Source organism: Periplaneta americana, chromosome 6, assembly GCF_040183065.1.
Source record: "Periplaneta americana isolate PAMFEO1 chromosome 6, P.americana_PAMFEO1_priV1, whole genome shotgun sequence".
Taxonomy (NCBI): Eukaryota; Metazoa; Arthropoda; class Insecta; order Blattodea; family Blattidae; genus Periplaneta; species Periplaneta americana.
In genome coordinates this window covers 101,637,367-101,659,734 of record NC_091122.1, presented here as the reverse complement: position 1 = coordinate 101,659,734, position 22,368 = coordinate 101,637,367, and the positions used below count along the sequence as shown (strand labels likewise).

The 22,368-nt window shown below is 36.4% G+C and overlaps 1 protein-coding gene across 1 annotated transcript in view; it reads right to left on the bottom strand.

Moving 5' to 3' along the window:
• Positions 1-10,409: 10,409 nt before the first annotated feature.
• Positions 10,410-22,368, bottom strand: part of LOC138701566 (uncharacterized) — a 52,906-nt gene continuing 40,947 nt past the window's right edge. Inside the window, exons 2-4 of the mRNA XM_069828586.1 lie at positions 21,935-22,069; positions 19,953-20,344; positions 10,410-12,223 (exon numbers count right to left, since the gene is read on the bottom strand). Of these exons, the coding sequence (XP_069684687.1) occupies positions 10,889-12,223; positions 19,953-20,344; positions 21,935-22,069 (1,862 nt within the window). The 3' untranslated portion in view covers positions 10,410-10,888. The remainder of the gene's footprint in view (positions 12,224-19,952; positions 20,345-21,934; positions 22,070-22,368) is intronic.

Below are 22,368 nucleotides of genomic sequence, written 5' to 3'. Positions count from 1 at the left end.
ACTATATAGCACATGAACTAATTAGCCACTGCAGCCAAAAAAAACTACTGGTAATAACAAGTTGTGAAGATTTTGGGTTTATGAACCCATTATCAAGATTTAATTTGTACAATGTTTCGGAAGTACACAGTGGGCCAAAAAAAGGCACAAAATTTAAATGGTTATATTCCAATAGCTAATGATTTCACTTGAAAGTTTATTTCACAAGCAAATTTCACAGTCTTTGTACACTGGGAAAGTACTGTAATATTTAATTTTTTACCATTTATTAAACATTATTTTATATATTTTGTAAGGCTGTGCAAAATCGAATGTTTATGTCGAACTAAGCATTATGATCTTACGAGTTCAGCAGGCCAAGCCGTTTGTTGTGCTATCATTTGTGTTCTTCCGTTTTGAGTTCTCATTTTATGAATAATGAGTCGCTTAACGAATGATAAGACAAGATTTTCATTAAATATTTGCCCATGAAATTGTAAGGAACTACGCTTAGTGAAAATGGTCTGTTTCAAGTGTAGTACGATTAATTAGCAAGATACGGACATGATATACCTTCTGAGTGATTACTCCGTGAAAGATCGCATTTCTCAGATTCTCTGATTGTTTTTGCTGAAGTTTAAAACTAGATCTTAATCCTATGGACTATTGTGTATGGAGTCAACTATAAAAAGCAGTTTACTACGAAAAAAGAATTCGTAATATTGAACATTTAAGACAACATCTTCTTGAATGTTGGGACTGACCTGATCAAAGACAGATATCCAGTGCTATTGGACAATGGAGAAGACGCCTACAAATGGTTGTGTGGGCAAATGATGGCCACATAGAGCATCATTTTTAATTTTGATTATTTGAAAGGTTATTAATTGTATTAATTTTACCAACATTCAGTTACTGCATTTTGAAGTAATGAATTGTCTTCAAAAACCACATTTTTCGCATCATTGTGTATTGACCTCCATAAGATTTTAATTGAGCCTCAAGAAACATAATAAAAAGTCCTGCTCATCTTTAAAGTCTACTTTTTCCAGCAGTGTATTCATTATAAATTAATGTTATGTATTTCCGAAAATAGAGTATTTCTAATTTTATGCCTCTTTTTTTTTTTTTTTTTTTTTCGTCCACTGTGTATTTATAGCCTATATTCCTTCTCAAGGTTGTATCACTTAAGATCTGAAAGGATAGGGTAAATGAAAATATATCAACTCACAATTGGAAAACTCAAAATCCACTTCACTATCCAATCACAATAAAAACCAGAAATCCCATATAACAAGCAGAAGACTCTTTATACTTAATTGGCAGCACTAAGGGCTTTAAGTTGAACTTTAGTTGCTAGCCTCTAGGGTTGCTACTGTCACCTCATCACAGAAAATGCGAAATCCGGCACAGTTTATTGTTCCTAGTACTCTCAGTTGCTAACTGCTTGCATTGCTGTATCATGAGAAATTAAAAAAATCACTTAAAGCTTTGTGATTGTATGTACTAGACTGAGGACTTACCTCCTAGAATTACAGTTCACCAAGAAATCGTAAGAGGTCGTTGAAATCATTTATTTCCTGTGGGGAAATGCAATCACTCGAATACCATTCTTTCATGGTTCTGTGTTCACACACACACACACACACACACACACACAGTATAGATTATCTCCTAGGGTGTCAGAACTGCTCTTACATCTTCTAGAATTCAATTGCCTTTCCTCCCTCTCTATCCATTGATCTGGCTCCAATTCTCCTGTAATTATAGCTTCCTGTACACCATCCCTGTCATCTATGGCAGAGTCTTGCACATTTGTCCAAATCCGCGGGCTACCCCTTCGCTGACCACAACGGGCTGAGCAGTGTCGCATGGAACTAGCCCGTGCCGTCACCCTGCACCACCGCACGGGTCGCGGCGGACTGCTTGTGGAGTGGTTTAGTGCAGTGGACTTGTTTGTATCAAAGCATGAGCCCAAGCTTCCGCTATCAGTTATGAATTGAGTTGGCGCGGGTTTGTGCTTGTATGTACGGTTCGATCAACGATAGCTACTGTTTCAAACATTTGATTTCTGTTTTTCAAGATGAGTTCAAATAATGGTGTATCGCAAAGAAAATACAGTCTCTGTGAGGCTATTACACTATCAAAATTCTTTGACAAAGAATATTATGCTAACATATTACATCAAAGATCTTTGATAAAAGATAGGATTTGGGGTATATTACACTACATGAAATCTTTTCAGAAGATTTTATCAAACATGACCTAAAATTAGGAACAAATTTCTCCTAACACTTGTTCCACAACAGTGAACAGGCGTTCCATGGATTTGTTGATACTAATATTTACGCGTTAAGTTTACGATTTGTTTACACTGTTATTTACGCGTTAAGTTTATAACACCATGAATAAATATCTGGTCAGGGCTTAAACCATGGATTGTAAGACGTGATAAGAGAGGCATACATCTAAACTTATTGAATGAGCTACAATGAGAGCACTTGAAAAGTTATACAAATTATTATAAAATATTATTTACGTACAAATGGCTTTTAACAAACCCGCAGGTTCATTGCCGCCCTACATAACCCCGCCATCGGTCTCTATCCTGTGCAAGATTAATCCAGTCTCTATCATCATATCCCACTTTCCTCAAATCCATTTTAATATTATCCTCCCATCTACGTCTCGGCCTCCCCAAAGATCTTTTTCCCTCTGGCCTCCCAACTAATACTCTATATGCATTTCCGGATTCGCCCTAATAATATTAATATTATATTATAAAAATTATTTATTTACATTTCATTTGCTTCATACTCTGATATCAGAATTTTTGTGGTAGCAACAATCTAGTTATATTTGCGTTCTGCCATATTTGTTTCAAGGTATAGAAATCTTTTATCAAAGATAACAAGCTGCACTTATATTTAATAAAAGATCTTTTATCAAAGGAACTTTTACAAAAGAAAACCCATTACACTGTCATATATTGTATAATATATATTTTATAAAAAGATGTTTGCAAAAAACTTTGATAGTGTAATAGCAGCCCGGAAAAACTTCATCACAGACACCGGCTGTGAAAGCATACTTTCTAAAATACAATCTTTCTAGATAAAAAGTAGTGAAGGAGAAAATCGCTGATAGAAAGTTTAAAAATACAAAGTCGGATGAAAATTTCAAAAAGTACCATAGGGACAGTTTTTAAATCTGCGTTCGACAGCAGTGGAAAATATTTTAATTTTGTACTGTGTCCTGTATGCTTATGCCACACGCCAAGCGCAAGTAGGAAAGGAGTAGAATGCAATCAACTGGTGGGATGATGTCACCGCACTGCTCAGTGCGGTGGGCTAAGCTGGGCTGCGTAACCCAGCGTGATGGGCTACGAAGCGGCCGCGCCAAGCAGTGTTGGTCTTGGGTGGGCTGGGCTGCTTAAGCATTAGGATTGACAGTGCTGCACTGAGGGCTAGTCTGCAGGACTCTGGTCTATGGTCGACGTCTTCTCTTTCTCTCTGGTGAGATCCATTCCATAATTATTTTAGATATTCTTTCCTGTGGCATCCTTTTAACATGCCATACCATTCTTCTCTATGATATATGTGATGTTTGGCTTCTCTTTTACTTCTATGATTTAATATTTTTTCTAATGGCGGGTACTTCACTGTTGTTCACCCACATGAAGCCAGTGTTGTGTAGACTAATTTATCAATAGGGTTGTTCCCCAGGGTACATCATAGGAGGCTGGTCTATGCTAAACTCATGATGAGATGAGAGATGATGATAGAGATTTGTTGAGATGCCACAGGAGAACTCAGAGCTCCTGGAGAAAACCCTTGTGTTACCTGGACCACGGGCACGGGCTTGCCCAACACAAGTTATAAATCGGGGGCATGCCAGGGATCTTTCCATTCTTGATTTTCCAGCTGATCTTAAAACATTTCTGTAGCTAAGATTTAATTTGTTTTCCTCGTAGGAATTTGCCAAACTTCTGTGCCATATGTTAAAATGTTTTGAATTATGGTTTGATATCTGTATGTACGTGTGTGCGTGCATGTGTGCGATTTTCTGTTTTTTCGTAATATTTGTTCCACCAAATGAAATTTATAGCTTGTCTTGTTTTTAGAAATTCTGTATTTGTGTTGTATTATCTTCTAACTGTCCCGCGCCATGGTGTTGTGGTCTAAGGCATCCTGCCTAGGACTCAAGTTGCGGAATGCACATTGGTTCGAGTCCTCATGCAGGAAGAAATTTTCTCATGAAATTTCGACCAGTGTTCAGGACCGGTGCCCACCCAGCATCATGATGCACTTGGGGAGCTATGATAGCGAAATCCAGTTGTGAATGCCAGCTATAACGGCTGGGGGGATCATCATGCTAACCACATGATACCTCCATTTGTGTTGGATGATCGTCCACCTCTGCTTCGGCATGTGAACGTGAGGCCAGCAGCCGGCTGGTTGGTCTGGGCCTTTCAAGGGTTGTGACGCCACGGAATATCTCCTAACTGGTCCATTTTTGTATCTAGGTAAGTGCATTCAGTACAGGGTTTTAATTCTTTTCCATTATCAAACTTTAAATGTTCCTTTTCTTTTCCTATGCACAACTTTTGGTTTTTCTATGTTTGTGGAAAGTCTCCATTTTTCATACTCTTCCTTTAACTTTCTTGCCATGTATTCCATGTTCTCATGATCTTGTGCTAATAATAACTACACATTAGAAATTGAGAACAATAATTCCATAAATTTCTTAGATATCACAATAACAAAGACACTAGTTATTATATAAAGCTGCAAGAACGGCTAACAATCGCTTAGCATGTACTGATGTTCAATTGTTTCATTGATTTGTGACTCAAAAGATGGCTTTGATTGTGGCAATGCCTATACTATTTCAACCACCGTCATCTGATTTCAACTATCTATTAATTTAATTTATTGAAAAGGCAGTGATTGTGATTGCCAACATTAGAACAAAATCATCAAATCTCGACTTACCAAAGACAAAGTCTCAGAAGTTTTGTCTATGAATAGGACTTTTAACAAAGTTAAACTTTACTACGAAAGTCGACTTGGGAAGTCTTCATCCAAAGTGTCGTTTATGAATAAGGCCCTTACCAACCTTTGTCAATGTGAGTTGCTTTTGTGCTAGGAGAACCATTTTTTTTCTATGACAAAACATCTTACAACATTTCCAGTAACTCGTTAATGCTATTTACATGTTCTAAAATGTAACAATTGTGGAAATATAAATCTTGGAAGCTTCCTCATTAATATAAATACATAAAAATCTTAAGTGGTCAATGTAACATTTCTCCAGTACATCATAAAGTGATTATACTAAGGGAATATGTCGACATAAACTGTTAATACCGACAAAATGTTAGAAAATAAGATTTAAGGCAAATTGATAGTTATTTTACTGTATTATGACTTGTATTCCACCCAGACACAAGTCCGTAATACCAAATGGAAACTGAAGTTTTTCTTTTTAATAGCTTATTAGAAACTAAACTTAAACCCCACTGACTATACACAGAAGAATTATGTAAATAAAAAATTATTTAAACATTTTACCTTATATGTTAATCTTTAGACCTTCTGTGGCTCGGTAAAAAATGTAATTAGAGTCCTTGTTTTTTTCTACTTATAGTAAGGCTACAATACAACTTTTGTACACCCTTACGGTTTGAATTTCAGAATTTTTTTTTATATGCACTAACACACATCCTTATTGGCACAACACAACCAATTGGAAACACACCCCACTACTACCTACAAATCACCTCTCACGTGACACCAAGCAAGAAGAAATCAGAAGAACATGCAAAGCCTTACCAGAAGTTTCAAAATGGCGAAAAATCATACCGAAACTAGTCATTAAGATAAAGTCCATACTAAGTTTCGTAAATTAAACAGTGAAGTACAAAGGTTACTAATTTAACAAGTTGCATGTCACCATTGTCCTGTAGATTTGTATTGTACTGCTACTTTGGCTATCTTGGAATTTGGCATACACTGCAAGTGTTCAAACCAATATTGTGTAATTATTTATATCTGTGATGGTCCATGTTCTGGACATTCAATTATTTTCCAATTTCAGTACTTGACTTTTGGCAGAAGGAAGAATTCTCATTTCATTTGATTATACATGGTTTAATTGTGTTGTCAACAATTGATGTACCAACTAACATTCAGACACCTCATCAGCTTTGTATTATGAAAATTCCACAACAAATTAACTTGAATGAAAAGGCTAATGGGGTTTGAAAAGTCTGATGTACTGCAGTGACATATAAAAAAATCCTTTTATATCAGAGAAGTGGAATGACAGTTATCAATTCTGTTGTCGATTTGCAAAAGGGGACACGTCCAAAATAGCAAAGTGTTGGACAATCGCAAAAAAACCATAACACACTTAAAAAATTTAAATGTTCTTGAATTCTGAATGCATGTTTCCATAGTGATCTAATTAGAAAAAAATATATGAACAAATTTATAGTTTTTGCGATTTTAAAACACTTTGTGATTTTGTACATGTCCCCCTTTGCAAATCGACGACAGAATTGCTTGATCTTTTGTTCTGGTATAGAAGAGAAATATTTTTTTCTCTCAAGAAATTTCATCAAGTAGATACTGTTAACGATTTAATTGTTAGTAGATTTAGATACACTTGGAATATTGGATAAGCTTCTGTGCACTTCAGCCTGTTTGGTTTTGTATATCTTTATTTTTATTTTAGTAGGTTATTTTACGACGTTTTATCAACATCTAAGGTTATTTAGCGTCTGAATGATATGAAGGTGATAATGCCGGTGAAATGAGTCCGGGGTCCAACACCGAAAGTTACCCAGCATTTGCTCATATTGGGTTGAGGGAAAACCCCGGAAAAAACCTCAACCAGGTAACTTGCCCCAACCGGGAATCGAACCTGGGCCACCTGGTTTCGCAGCCAGACACGCTGACCGTTACTCCACAGGTGTGGACGGTTTTGTATATCACTGGATGCTAACATTGTTAACCTTTTTCACAAGTTTTAATGACCTTATAGAATTTTCAGTACCTTTGCAACAGCTCCAAGATGCGATTAATATTTTCTCTATTGAAACACCAGAAACAGTTGAATCAATCCTAAAATCTTTATTATTTGTTCTGATTTAAACATCAGACCGAAAGTCTCAAGACTTTTCTCCCCTAAACAAGGGGATTTAGGTTTGTACAGATGTACAAGTCTTTGTGTGCTTGGGATACTTTACATTCGCTGTTAGAGTTGCTTTTCTCTCAATTCCATTTATATTTCAGAACTGTGTAACATCTCGTGCTGTATTATAATGCAGAAATGCTCTACATAACAGAAATATAGACCATTGGCATAGCTGAGTAGGTTGCCTGCCAATCTGGAGTTGTGTTCGGGTGTGGTTTTAATTTTCACTTGGGTGATAACCTGGTTGCGTTTTCTCCGAAGTTTTCTCCAACTGTAAGGCGAATGTCACGGAACCTATGGTGAATTCTCGGGCTCATCTCGCCAAATACTATCCCGCTATCACCATTCCCATCGACGCTAAATAATCTCGTAGTTGATAGAGCATCATTAAAATAACCAAGATAAACAGAAATATATATTTTTTGTTTCTCAGAAAATAAAAATCTGTTTGGCATTCGACAAGAGTTTCTATATCTGTGTACCACAACATTGAGTCAAGTTGATATTGACTCTCTAATTGAAGAGAACTAACATTATTTGAAGGAGAAAGCATTTTTGTTAAAAATATATATGTTTTTATAATTTTTACCTCAGATTACGAATATTTTTAACTCAGATTACGAATAATTTTACCTGTGAATATGTATTTTTTTTTTTATTAAATTTTGAGTGAGCAATTATCTTGTCTCCACTGATGCTATGCCAGTGGTTAATCCTTACATTTAATAAAGGTAATTAGTAATTACAATGTCAGATTTGAATAAGCTTATAACTTGCCATTTCTATAGATCAGTAAATTGTACGTAATGTAATAAAATTGTAATGAAATATGTTAAAGAATTATTTTATAAAATATGGAAGAAAATAATCCACAATAAAATACAATGCTAATATGGTTGACCTACTCGTAACTGCTATCTTTTTAATTATCGATATATAAATGACTCATTTCTGGGATGATATGTGGCAAAGGAAGAACAATTTTATTGTTGTATATTCTGAAGTCTTATCAATGTTATATGTTACTAGTCAGCAATATATGCAATGAAGGGGGAAAGGAACTGGCCACCCTACCTTATTATTTCCTGGCTTAGTTTCCTCATGAGTGATGCCTTATTGATTGGTGTGAATTATAAGGTTCAAACCTGTCTTCGGACAATTGACTAAACAATAACAACATTTTTGGGTCCATGTGTAGAAATTATTATATATAATATTCCTTTCTGTCTTACTTACTCTGCTTAAATTCCAATTTGTATTCGCCTTACACACCACTGCAGGTAGACGAGGGAAGAGAAAGGCACTTAAGTGGAAATTGTCATTGCCTATTTTAAATACAATGCCCCCCATCTTTAAAAAGACTGACGAAAATTTTAGTTATGAGAGACGACTTTGAAAATTGAACTCAATTTCCAAATATATCAGCACACTACTTAACAGGCAGTCTCTTGGTGATTGCATTATGGGTACTAAGCTCTAATCACTTTCATCTGGTAATTATTGAGCAGAACAGGAGCACCCCTAAGCATTTCAGCCAAAGTAGGCTTTCTGTACTACCCGGCTCAGCCAGTTCCACCATTCTCCGCACCATGTATTCCTCTCCCGTCAACAAGTCTGAATACCATACCTTTTGTGATGGTCTTCTGTACTTCACAGATCTTGAAAGACTCCCGTTCCTTTCTGCAGATCTGTGAGTCATTCAGAATCCATCATTATTCCTGTCTACAAATCTTTGGACAAACCACAAGGGACACCCACTGCTGCAGGCAGAGGTACTAACAAAAGTGGTGCCCTATTTTTCGAAACGGAGATGATAATGAAAGGAGAATTATGACGAATGGTAGTGGAATGAAGGGAGAAACAGGAGAACCACAGAAAAACAACTTTGACTTTGTCAATCACAAATACAACTCTGTCACTGTCTGGATTTGGATTTGAGTCTGTGGTCGTTGTAAACCAGTGGTCTGACACCTGAGCTACCAAGGTGGTCTTCATCTGAGTTACTTACACAGTTTACTACAGTAGAATTCAACTGAAGGTCTACTGTAGAAGTTTTGTTAAAATTGTTACTTATTTCTGCAAAATCAAGCACATTGCGCTCGCCTAAGTTTTTCACACACTGCATGACTCGAAAGAACCTCCAGTATAAAATCAATCAAAACTGACTTTCCGTACACGAAGCGACGCAACCAGAACTCAAAATGAACGCAGCTGTATTATATGTGCTTGTGCTCTTGACGTGGACGATCGAAAATGTCATGCTCAAGCAATGAAAAGGACTTCATTTATATTTAATGTACTGAAGAAAGCGCGATAGACAAACAAAATTGGATTCATCCATACATAGAAAGAAACATGAACTCTAGGCCTACATGGCTTGTAGCTGCTAAAGAGTTGGCCAAACAGATGTCCTTCCTCGAATATTGCGGCATTTTATAATTGTACAAACAGGAATACTTTACCACTAATTAGACAAGCTTAATGTTAAGTTCCTGCTCACCTCTGATTACAATATTATAACATCGTCTTGATAATAAAATACTCACATTCACAGTTGCAAGTAAGTCTGACATATCAGCTTACACACGACTGATTCAAGAGAGATCGTCGACTTGTTGCATACTGGTATTGCTGTGATTGGTATTCAGTATAGGCCTAGATCATATATACCCAGATTGCTCGGCCTTATAGACTTTGACGGTAACAACTTCTGTCAGGTTTACTATGCTGTCATCCAGTTATTACATAAGGAGTCACGTCATAACTCCCATTTGAATGCATTAGCGATTATACTGCCATCTTGTGTTCATTTATGGTGAACGGGTGGTGATCATGGTGGTTGTTTCTCCAAAGTGCTACCAATTTTAACATAGGGATGAGCAATCTGTTATATATGTGTTCTGGGGTGTAGGCCATTCGTTATCTCGTCAGGGGCAGAAGACCGTGGACTGAGAAGCTTTCCTTCCTCGATACACTTCTACTAGCCCATATACCCCACCACAAAGTTCTTACTGTAAGCTACGGTGCACTCGTGCATTTGGTTTCACGAGATGACAAATGACCTGTATATTTAGTTTCAAGTGTCAGAGACTAGCTAATGTTTCTCAGAGGGTTTCAAGTTTCAATGCATCTGGATTCCGTCGTGCCCCGTGTAAACTGTTGTAATATAATTAAGCAATATTGTCGACACGACAAGCTGTGTGATTCTGAAGTTAGAGAAATGGATGAAATATAAGGTTTTGGCATTAGCAGCCATTTAAATATTTACCACACTATATACTATACATATCCACGTGAGAACAAAAACCAATTATTAATCTACAATAGATACTTTACACCAGATGTATGGTTGTTATAGTGTAATCGCCAGTAGGACGGCTGTGATAGTTCTCTGCATTTTTGCCAGCAAGCATAAGGTAGCTGTGCGTGTAACTCTGAAAAAAATTTACCATCCAGTCTCCCATGTAAGGCTTCTTGTGTGTTACACCCAATCAGTTAATTGAAAGATATGCTTATGTCGAAAGTTACCACATGACATAAGCAGAACTTTGTTATGGGATAGACAGATCCAGATCTGGAATCTTATCTTCCTCACCTTCATAAGAATTGTCAGAGCAGTTGTTTTAGCATCTAAATATCAAATCAAATTGACCTTAACACATTTTATTGTGCTCACAGTTTTAGCCAGTGAATAATAATTATTAAAATGCTACTTCTTGCGGTAGGAACGGGGAGGGAGTGGAGGTGGTTGGGATTGAGATGCAGGATTGGTAGCTTCTCCGTTGTGCATTAAATTATGTAAATTACTTGTGTTAGGTTTCAGTGGTTTTGTGGATTTGTAGTTAGAGTGCAGATTAGTTCCCGCAGGCCTAGGCATTGACGATGTATTTGTGTCATTGTAGCTCTTCATAGACTTATATAAATTACTTTCATTTGGTTGAACTGTAGTCAGAGGTTTGTAATTTGGATGGTGACCGCCAACCGGTATATTTCCACTCGCTATTGTCAATTGTAATTGCTTGATTCTGTTTTGAATGTCTTTCTCTTTTGAAGCACACTGTTGGTTAGTTTTGGTCTCATTGTCTCCACCTTGAACATGAAAGCTGTTCGTAGACTCTTTTAATTGGGTGCTATGAGGTTTTGTGCTATTTGCATTACTGCTTTTGGTTAACTTTAATGGTTTTTGGTTAATTGCTGGAGGTTTATTATTGATATGGTTTGAAACACTTTCTTCATTTGCTCTAGACATATTTAGCTGGATGTGTGGAAGTTTCTTTTGGACATGGCTGTGATCACTTTTTACATTTACCCTAACAGAATTTGGTTGAGTAGTTTGGGGTTCAGTTGCCTTGTGCTTGTTTCTGATTCCAGCACAATTCATATATTCGCTGGAAGAGTTTGGTTGAGTGGGTGTAGTAGTTTCGAAATTAGTAACATTATGAATATTACTCTGTTTTTCTTTTGTTTCAATGGTATCATGGAATCGAGACGTGTAACCCACACCGGCATCATCGTAAATGTCCTCCTCCTCATTATGCCCACCACCTGATGTAAGCGGAAGTAGAGGTTCTTTGTCTCCAGCACCCACATTGTTATATATGATGCTGTTGAAGTGCTGGCCAATGTCGTCATACACAGATTCACCATCCGACAAGTCCTCATGCGGAATCGAAGGCAGAGGTCGACGGGGAGGTAGTGTTGGGGTTTTGTCCATTTGTTTATTTTCCGACTTGTGTTTGGAGTCTTCCCCTGAGTTCCCTCCTCGAGATACATCTGGGATGTCTTGATAGATTTCCTCCTCAGGCTCCATGGGATCATAATTCACGTCCTCGCTGCTTTTGTTTAATTTGGGTAGTGAGCCAGCATCATCATATATATCGCCCTTGAAGTCTGGGAGCGCAGGGTCTTCTATCCTGTTCTGCTCTGGTGTCGGATGCCTGGTTTTGATCGGGAATGAGGCAGACGACATCTGAATATGCTGAATGCTTGCTTGACAAATAGCTGCCACCCATTGGTCCATGTCCTTCGCCGTTCGCGCAATGAACTGTGAAGCAAACAATACATTATATTGTGGACTAAAGCAAGGAGATGCACTATCATTTTTACTTTTTAACTTTGCTCTAGAGTATGCCATTAGGAAAGTCCAGGACAACAGAGAGGGTTTGGAATTGAACGGGTTACATCAGCTAGTACTTGTCTATGTGGATGACGTGAATATGTTAAGAGAAAATCCATAAACAATTAGGGAAAATAGGGGAGTTTTACTTGAAGCAAGTAAAGAGATAGGTTTGGAAGTAAATCCCGAAAAGACAAAGTATATGATTATGTCTCGTGACGAGAATATTGTACGAAATGGAAATATACAAATTGGAAATTTATGCTTTGAAGAGGTGGAAAAATGCAGATACCTGGGAGCAACAGTAACAAATATAAATGATACTCGGGAAGAAATTAAACACAGAATAAATATGGGAAATGCCTGTTATTGTTCGGCTGAGAAGTTTTTATCATCCAGTCTCTTGTCAAAAAATCTGAAAGAATTTATAAAATAGTTATATTACCGGTAGTTCTTTATGATTGTGAAACTTGGGCTCTCACTTTGAGAGAAGAACATAGGTTAAGGGTGTTTGAGAATAAGTGCTTAGGAAAATATTCGGGGCTAAGAGGGATGAAGTTACAGGAGAATGGAGAAAGTTACACAACACAGAACTGCACGCATTGTATTCTTCACCTGACATAATTAGGAATATTAAATCTAGATGTTTGAGATGGGCAGGACATGTAGCACGTATAGGAGAATCCAGAAATGCATACAGAGCAAGCCTGTACAAGGTTTGCGCTCTGTATAAGGGTGGACTGGAAGAAGGGCTGATCTCGTACAAAATATACACAAAAGGAAATACAGTACTACTAGTAAGAGTGTTTATGAAATGAATTCCCGTTCAGTGTTTGCAAAACTATCTTGGACTGTTATTAATTAACCACTTCCCTGATTACCCCGAGTTAACTCGTGTTGCTAACTTGTGTCAGAAGTTATTAACCCGAGTTAACTCGTTTGAGTCCCATTTTCGCTGCTAAAGATTATATCCCAAATATATAAGTTTCCATCCTTCCATTAATCTTTTCCTCACTATATGGCTACAGAAGTTAGTGATATGGCTATATCTTGTGGTGTTTTTTGTACTTCTTCCTTGCGAGTGGAATTCTATGCTCATATAGCATTCACACACAGTAGTGAGTAGATGCTAGTTAGTTTTGGCGGTTTCTGTTTGTGTTTAGTGTTTTTTGTGCTGTTTTATGTAAAGATGGATCAAGTTAGTGATTCCGAAACTTTTGATCAGGAATATCTGTAGAGGATTATGAAATGAACCATCGGTATCAGAAGACGAAGTTATAGACCAACAAACAAATTCAGACCTATTGATGTCGCGTCTTTTCGACAGTGGTTTGAATAGAAAACATCTGGCACCATTTCTTCTGCACCTCCGAGGTCCCCATTCCCTGAAATTTTAACATTGTTTCTGATAACGATAATTCTCAATTTTTTTAAATTATTCTTTGATAATGACCTCATCAACATTATTTTCGAGGAGACGATTCGGCATGCTAATAAGTGTTCACAGATGTTGAAAATAATTCATGGCGGCCTACTACAGACTCTGAAATACGTGTACTTTTGGGCATAGTGATACTGCAGAACATTATTCACAAACCTGAAGAACAGATGTACTGGTACAAATATTCAATGACTGCTACACCATTCTTCCCAAAACGCTCTCATATAGGAGATTTGTCGAATTGAAAAATTCCTGCACTTCACCAGCAATGAGGACCATGACTCGGAAACCCACCCAAATCTGAAATTGAATGAAGTCTGGCCTATTTTTCGGAATCTTGAAGACAAATACACTCCCGACAGAGATGTTACCATCGAAGAGAGCCTGTTGATTTATAAGGGGTGACTAGGGTGGGTACAGTATATATCACTAAAACGAGCCAGGTTTGGGATAAAGACATATATGCTCTGAATCTAAGAGCGGGCGGGTATGTTTAGTCCAGTATAATTTACACTGGAAAAGGAACCATTCTTGATAACGACTACAAGGATATTCCAATGTCTAGCCAAGTAGTCATGACACTCATAAAGTCTTTACTTGGCCGGGACTATTGTCTTACAACTGACAATTTTACACATCACCCCAGTTATCCAACATGCATTTCACACACTACAGACACTTACGGGGCTGTGAGAATGAGTAGGAAAGAGATGTCACCAGGAATGAAGAGAACAAAGCTGAAGAAGGGTGAACTGCGGCCTTCCCTTCCAGAGGGACAAGAACATTACCCTCAGGTTGAAGGATAAAAAAGATATGGTGCTTCTTAGCACAATACACAGCACTGAGATGGTCGTCATCAAGGATGATTTGAAGCCGAAAATGGTGGTCGACTATAACAACTCAATGGGAGGAGTCGACAAGGTAGACCAGCAATTGGCAGCTTATCCTGTCCCGCAAAATAGTGGAAAGCGATATTATAAAAATATCTTCTTTCATCTTCTGGAGTTGGCCCTGTGGAATTCCTAAATTTTGTATACGATATCTGAAGGCAGGAAGACACCCTTGGACTATCGAATGGTAGTAATTCGTAAGATTTTCGAAAAATACACCCTGAATGTCTTATCACTCAAGGCAGGATGGCCAGGAAAATCGCCCAGTCCACTTCGGCTTACAGGTAGACATTCTCCAAAAGTTATTCCATGAACTCTGAAGAAGAACAATCAACCAGACAGTGTTTCATGTGTAGTATTGCGAGAGACTCAAAATACAATCAAATTCGACACAAGAGCAGATACTACTGTCTGGAATGCAATGTGCCACTGTGCGTAATACCCTGCTTTCGAGTCTATCACAGGACAAGCAACATTAATTTAACGCCTTGATAACAGCACTCGTATTGTACCTCATAAATTAATCCATAAAAAAAAATAAGTTGGTAAATAGTTCAGGAGAAAATCAAAGTGCAACAACTACCAGAGCTGGAATCAAGGTGCACGAGATAACTCGGGATAATAAGTTAGGTAAGAATGTATGTCTATTTCATAGTGATTTTTTAGGTATGTAAGAAAATAAGTGATGTACAATGATTCTGCAATATTAAATGAACTCTATACGAAAATAAAAAAATATGACACTTTTTTCACAAAACTGGTAAAATATATAGTAAGGGAAGAGGTTAATAAAGAAATATTTATTTCACAGAAATAATAGAAATTCTATAGCTACTTAAATGTACAATATCATTTTGTTATATTTTTATTTATCAGTATATCAAAACAAGGTTTTATGCTGTTGGCAGCTGAAAGGAACAGTAGCCTACCGATCGTAATGAAACATCAGTTACAGATGTTCGATGTCTGCCTTTATGAAAGTTGATTATAGAAAACAGTTGCTCACAAATATAAATGTTGAGCCAAACACTGCAATCATTTTCACAGCCAGCCTGTGTAGTCGTGGATATTATTGCTAATGTTTAGTCTTGTAAAGCTCGACCAGGCTACTAGTATTATTCAAACGATCTTTAGCCCTTAGGTCACATTGAAGATCAATAAGTTCGAGCTATAAATCGTTAAATGTTAAATGTTATGTTCCGTCTTTTAGATTCCTCCATACTGTACTGTAGCAGTAGGTAAGCAACGTGAAACAGTTACTAGGGAATAGGCCTACACACTGCACTCCACTAGATAACAGAGTGGTCGTTTCCCTCTCCTCTACCTATAGCAAGTCTATGTCATTCTGACGTATTTTCCTCTCCGTTTCGGCGAGCGGTAAACACAGCTCTCCCGCTCCAAAGGAGCGCACATGCTTGTTGAGTGCTGTTTGTGCAGGTATGATATAGAGTGTTAGTTGGGAGGCCGGAGGGAAAAAGACCTTTGGGGAGGCCGAGACGTAGATGGGAAGATAATATTAAAATGGATTTGAGGGAGGTAGGATATGATGGTGGAGACTGGATTAACCTTGCTCAGGAAGGGACCACTGGCGGGCTTATGTGAGGGCGGCAATGAACCTCCGGGTCATAAGTCATAAGCAGGGAAAGGATTTATATGTAAATACATATTTACTTATAAAGCTAATATAATTTATATTTTGCATTATCTTTATGTTTCACAATGTGTAGGGTTGAAAAATCCTACTTTTATTTTCCATATTTTTCCATATTTTAGAGTTTAGTACATATTTTCGTTAATTTCCATATATTTTCCATATTTCATATAAAACAGTCCATATTATATTAGGTTTAACAATAAAACAAAACAAAATTCCATTAACTTTTAAAAATACATTTCAACAATAGAGATTTAAACACATGTTCAGTAATCCCTTTAACATCAGAGTTATTTGAAAATTAGCAGTCCTATCAACAATGGGAAAGTAAGTTACAAAACTGTATTAATTTAATTTAAAATTTTTAACAGACTTCAGTTGTGCAGCTCAACAGTTAAATGCCAGTCAGAGTACACATAGGTTCAGTTTTGTAAATCATACTATAAAGACGGTAAATATGCCAAAAGTACGTCATTCAGTCAATTTAAAATCAAAACTAACAAGTTACATTTCAGAATTTAAAGAAGATGGTTTATCAACTGACAATAAAATATTATTTTGTAATTTGTGTCAGTGTGCAGTATCATCTACACAAAAGTTCCTGGTGCAACAACACATTACAACTAGTAAACATCAGGCCAACAAACAACTAAATTCCAAGCAGAGACAATTGTTTTTAACACAACCAACAACATCGAATGTAAGATCTGAGTTTAACATCGACCTGTGCCGTTCTCTCATCTCTGCTGATATTCCTCTCTACAAACTAAAGAATAAGGTCTTCAGGGAATTCCTTGAAAAATATACTCAACATACAATCCCGGATGAGTCAACACTTAGGAAGACGTATGCTCCATCCATCTACGATGAGACAATACAGAAGATAAGAGATGAAATTAAAGATAGTTCAATTTGGGTTTCCATTGATGAGACTCCCGACAAAGAAGGTAGACTTGTTGGTAATGTAGTTATCGGTTTGTTAAGTGAACAATATTCTGAACGAATTCTTTTACATTGTGATGTTCTAGAAAAGTGCAATAACAAAACTATAGTTAAACTGTTCAACGAAGCTATGGGTATCCTGTGGCCAAAGGGTATTATGTACGATAATGTGTTATTCTTTATTAGCGATGCTGCCCCTTATATGGTCAAAGCTGGACAAGCATTATCTGTTGTATATCCTAAATTGACTCATTTTACTTGTGTGGCGCATGCATTTCATCGTGTGGCAGAAGTGGTCAGAGACAATTTCCCTAAAGTAGATTTGTTGATTTCATCAGTGAAAAAAGTATTTCTCAAAGCTCCCAGTAGAGTTAACGTGTTGAAAGAAATGTACCCTGAAATTCCATTGCCACCAAAGCCAATTTTAACTAGATGGGGTACATGGCTAGAAGCAGTTGAATATTATGCCGAACATATAGACTCTATTAACAATGTTCTCCTTGCATTGGACTCTGAAGATGCAGTCTCAATTGATACTGCGAAAACAGTTACCTGTGACATAAGTGTGAAGAATGACTTAGCTCACATTCAGCATACATTTTCATGCATCATAAAAACGCTCAAAAGTCTCCAAAATAGGCACCTTTCACTATCTGAAAGTTTTGAAATTATAAATAGTACTGTGGAACAACTGAATCGTGGTAGAGGTAAAGTTGCAGATGCAGTAAGAGCTAAGGTGGACACTGTACTTTCAAAAAACCCTGGATATGAAGAACTACAAAAGGTTGTTGCTGTGATGAGTGGTGAATCAACAGTGAAGATTAACTTGGACTTATCCCCAGCAGACATTGTGAAATTGAATTATGTACCAGTTACTTCTTGTGACGTCGAACGCTCTTTTAGTCAGTATAAATCTATCCTCAGAGACAATAGAAGAAGATTCACTTTTCAGCACTTGAAAGAAATGTTTGTAACCTATTGTTATGGTAACAGACAATAAAAATTGTGTTTTGTTGAAACTACATTGGAAGATAAGGTACGTCCATTATATTTTTTGTTTAGTTTGATTAAAATGTACCAATATTTAACGTACATAGTCATTTTTTTATAATTTTAAGTCCATATTTAATTCCATATTTTGGTAAAAATCCATATTTAATTCCATATTTTGGTAAAAATAACTACATATATATTTACATATTTCATATATTTTTAGTCCATATAAATCCGTTCCCTGGTCATAAGTAAGTAAGTGAGCAATACATTCACTGAGATTTGTTACGAGAATAATACAAATTGCTACGTCTGTATGAGTTCACTTGCCATTATCACAGACAGCTATGTTATTTTACGAAGAAGAAAGCGAAAGTACCTGTATTGTGATCTGCAAAAGAATGGATTTAGAGATTACCATAGAAATACATCTCTGATGCTGAAAAAAGCGTTTTTTTTTCTGTCTGTGTACACTGTTATTTCTCATCACCTATTGGACATGTTTTCTTCATATTCAAAAACTACGAATCAATAAATAATTATTATTCTTGAAATGAAATCATATTTAATAAAGAGAAATAAAAATAAAAATATATCCTTATTTAAGAAAGAAACTCAAATTCACGATTTATTAAAAAACCATCTGTCAATAAAATTCTTCTTACGTAACATAAAATTCCAAATAAAACGATATGAGCTATAAGTTTGCAAAATGTTTATTTTTGGCAAAATTAACTATCAACTATAGAATTAAGCTATGCTTGTAATGGAAAACTATAGTAGATAAAATTTTAAGGACATAAAGAGATTTTCATTCATATGATTCAAAGCTAGGTATATGTAGAAGCAGACAACCCAAGGCAACCAGTTGCCAAGGCACTAGAAAATTTTTAACTGGTGCCTAAGTTTTTTCTCACAAAAACTGTTAATAAACTCCTCTGAAACCTTCCCTTAAACTGCGCATGCAAATCTCAACAGTGGATAGACAAATACAAAATATTAGCTGCCTATAATAATTGTAAGGCTGGGAAATCGTAATTAGAATTGTACACTAAGAAATAACTGTGCGTAGCTACTTCGAGAGCCTAATTGAGTTTATATCCTCCATGAATGCTTACGACATCACGTGAGTGCTCTCCATAGTAATTAATTTCAAAATAAATTTAAGTACCGGTATGCTTTTGGTTTATTTCCGTGACAGGTAATTAATTTAATAAGAAATTAGTATAATATATTTAAGTTTTACTGTTAGGAGTTCCTCAATGGAACTTATAGTTTGTAAAGAATAATTAATTTGTTTGACAAAACATTTTAGAGACATATTGCATGTAATTTAATACTAACACATGTAGAAATGGGAAGAATAGCTTCAAAGCTGTTTTCTAATAAAGTGTCATTTTGTATAATTTTTTCAAAGAATGGCCCAATATTTCTTTTTTGTAAAAATTAATATATTTTATGTTCATAATTCCCAGTCATATTGATTTTAGAATGAAATCCTTACAATAGTTTAGAATAAATCTCTGTAGGTCTACATACGCAGAGAAACAGATTATCTGGCATGCCAAACAAAACGAGTTTTCTGTCTCAGAGTTGCTAAAATGTTTGTCCATGAAAATATCGAAGTCACTTTTTTTTTTTTTTTGCAGGATCACAATATTTTTATCTTTATACATTCTGTAATGAGAAACTATGTTGAAAAGTAGCAGTAGAAGAAGACATCATTAGTGCTTTTACCTGATAGTCCCTCTTTCCAGGACACACTATTTCAAATGTTGCTCCCTTTTTCTTGGGATCTGTAAGGGCCTGAGGTGCAGGACGGGCAACGTAACCCTCGATGTTGATTATGCTGGAGGGCTTGGCATCGCGCTCTGAGGAGTAAAATATCATGTGGTGCCCCTGAAGTCCTGCTGCGCATCTGCGCCATTGTTCCAAGAAGACAACTTTCTCTTTGCGGTATAATGGCCCACACTTGATTGTCTGGCTTCGCAAAGTGCCAAACGGCATAAAGATTTTCATACTGTCGTCAGAGAGACCAGAGCTGGAGGATGAAGACACTGGCCTGCTGATCTGCACTGGATCCTCGTATTCTTCTTCTACACTGGCCCCATTCTCACTCCCGGTCTCACCTAGTCAAGGAATGTGGTTAATGTGCAAACTGATTTACAAAGTTAAAGCAGCACTTGCAGAGTTTATTTCAGAGACCATTTTCCTGTTTTATATAACAACTCATAATATGGATCCAATTTCAAATAATACCACTTATTTCTCATTTTGAAAAATACATCACTGTGAACCAGAAATAGGCATACTCTACGAATTTTAAGGTCGCGCGCGAATCATAAGTGTGCCGCAAGATGTATTTGGGAGCGAAATTTAAAGTGCAATTTCAAGAAAAGCTGCGCATACTCAGTGCTGATGATATAATTGCTGGACATTTATTACTAACATTATTAGGCAATACAAGACCATCTTTAAATTAAATATTTACCACGTTTTCATGGAGTACTGGTATTCATATCGATTTGAATACATTTATCATACTGAATACGACTCCCCACCATTCCTGTTTTCTTGCAGTTTTCGATGTGACTGATACGTATTGAAAACGATTTGAATACAGAAGCTGAAATTTCGAAAGTAGATATGTTGGTTAGCATGTTGGTCACCATGTAAGCCAGTAGTCATCAGCACTCACTGAAATGGGTAAAAGGTAAGCGGAGCAATGTGATATGCTCCGTCGTGCAGCAAGAAGAGGTAGAGAGCATACCCGCCAGCAGCCACGGATGCACCATAGTGCAGTCTCTTCTCCGCGGGTAAGAGATGCTAGCCGAGGGTGCAGTTATAAACAATGTTCAGTTTTCTTAATGAGACACATGAAGAATGGTAATAATGGCTTTTAGGAAAATGAAACTATTATGTATCACAACTCGACTTTTCAACATACAAAATTGCGCTCGCTTTTTGTAAAACAGATGATACATAAAATAAATTACGATCACTCACGCGCTTAGCATATTGAAATCATTTTGAATACAATACCTATTTTCATGCAATTCAATCCATATTGAGTACGATCCAATTACACTTTTTAGATTATCGCTCTTGAGACCCAGGTCGCTTTGAATCCCCATTTTTATTCAAGTTTCAAAACAACACAGTAAACGTATTCAAATCTATTTGAATAATCCATGAAAACATAGTGATTATTAAGATTATTAATTGGTACTCAAATTGCACTAGACCTACTAGTTCTAGAGTCAGCAGTAGCAATTATTCAGTAAACAGTTCCTTCAGATAAATGTATTATTACGACAGTTAATAAAGGAATAATAAATGAGATGTCAGAGCTTAAGTACTTACTAGTATTTGAAATTTCTTATGTTTCTGCCTTCTAATACTGCTTTTATCTAATTCCTTTTTTGTACAGTACTGTGACTATATATTTTAAGATTGTAATGTTTACATCCAGTATATTATTTAATTTAAAGATATTCTCGTGCAGTTCTTCTCCAGTTCTTGCTTTCATTCCCTAATATCAGTATAGAAATTTGTTTTAAAATTATTTCCAAACTAATTCCTTAACTTGTTTTTTTCATTCCATCTCTTACTACTTAATTTGTATATAGATTTCGAAATTACTGTATAAACCCATGTTTGTGAATTGTTGCTATGTAGACCTATTTCTCTGGATTCATGTTCTTCTTCGCTATGCTTACCTATGGATAGAGACACACTGTATCCGGACTGGCGTATATAGGGCTCCAGTTGCTGAAGAATATATGCTCTCCGTTTTTCCACGGCCAGAGATAGTTTTTCCTTAACAAGGTCATCGGAAAGGAATCGCCCAATTCCTGAGAATTGAAACATCTGTTACATGAAATGAATGATAGATATTATATTATACTAGCTAAAAGCACTCAGCATTGCCCAGGTCTTCCTTTTTGCTTTTGATCTAAGGAGATCTCGGCAACTCAACTATAGAAAACCAAAACGAATGAATCTTTACATAGCATCACTTACATGAATGAACTTGGCCAAAATGCCTGCCAAGATTAACACAATTTAAAACAGCTGAAGATCAGGCACCGAAAAGAAAAGATGTCATCATATGCCTTACTGTTTTTGTTTTCAATTAGCTTTGTCTTGTAGG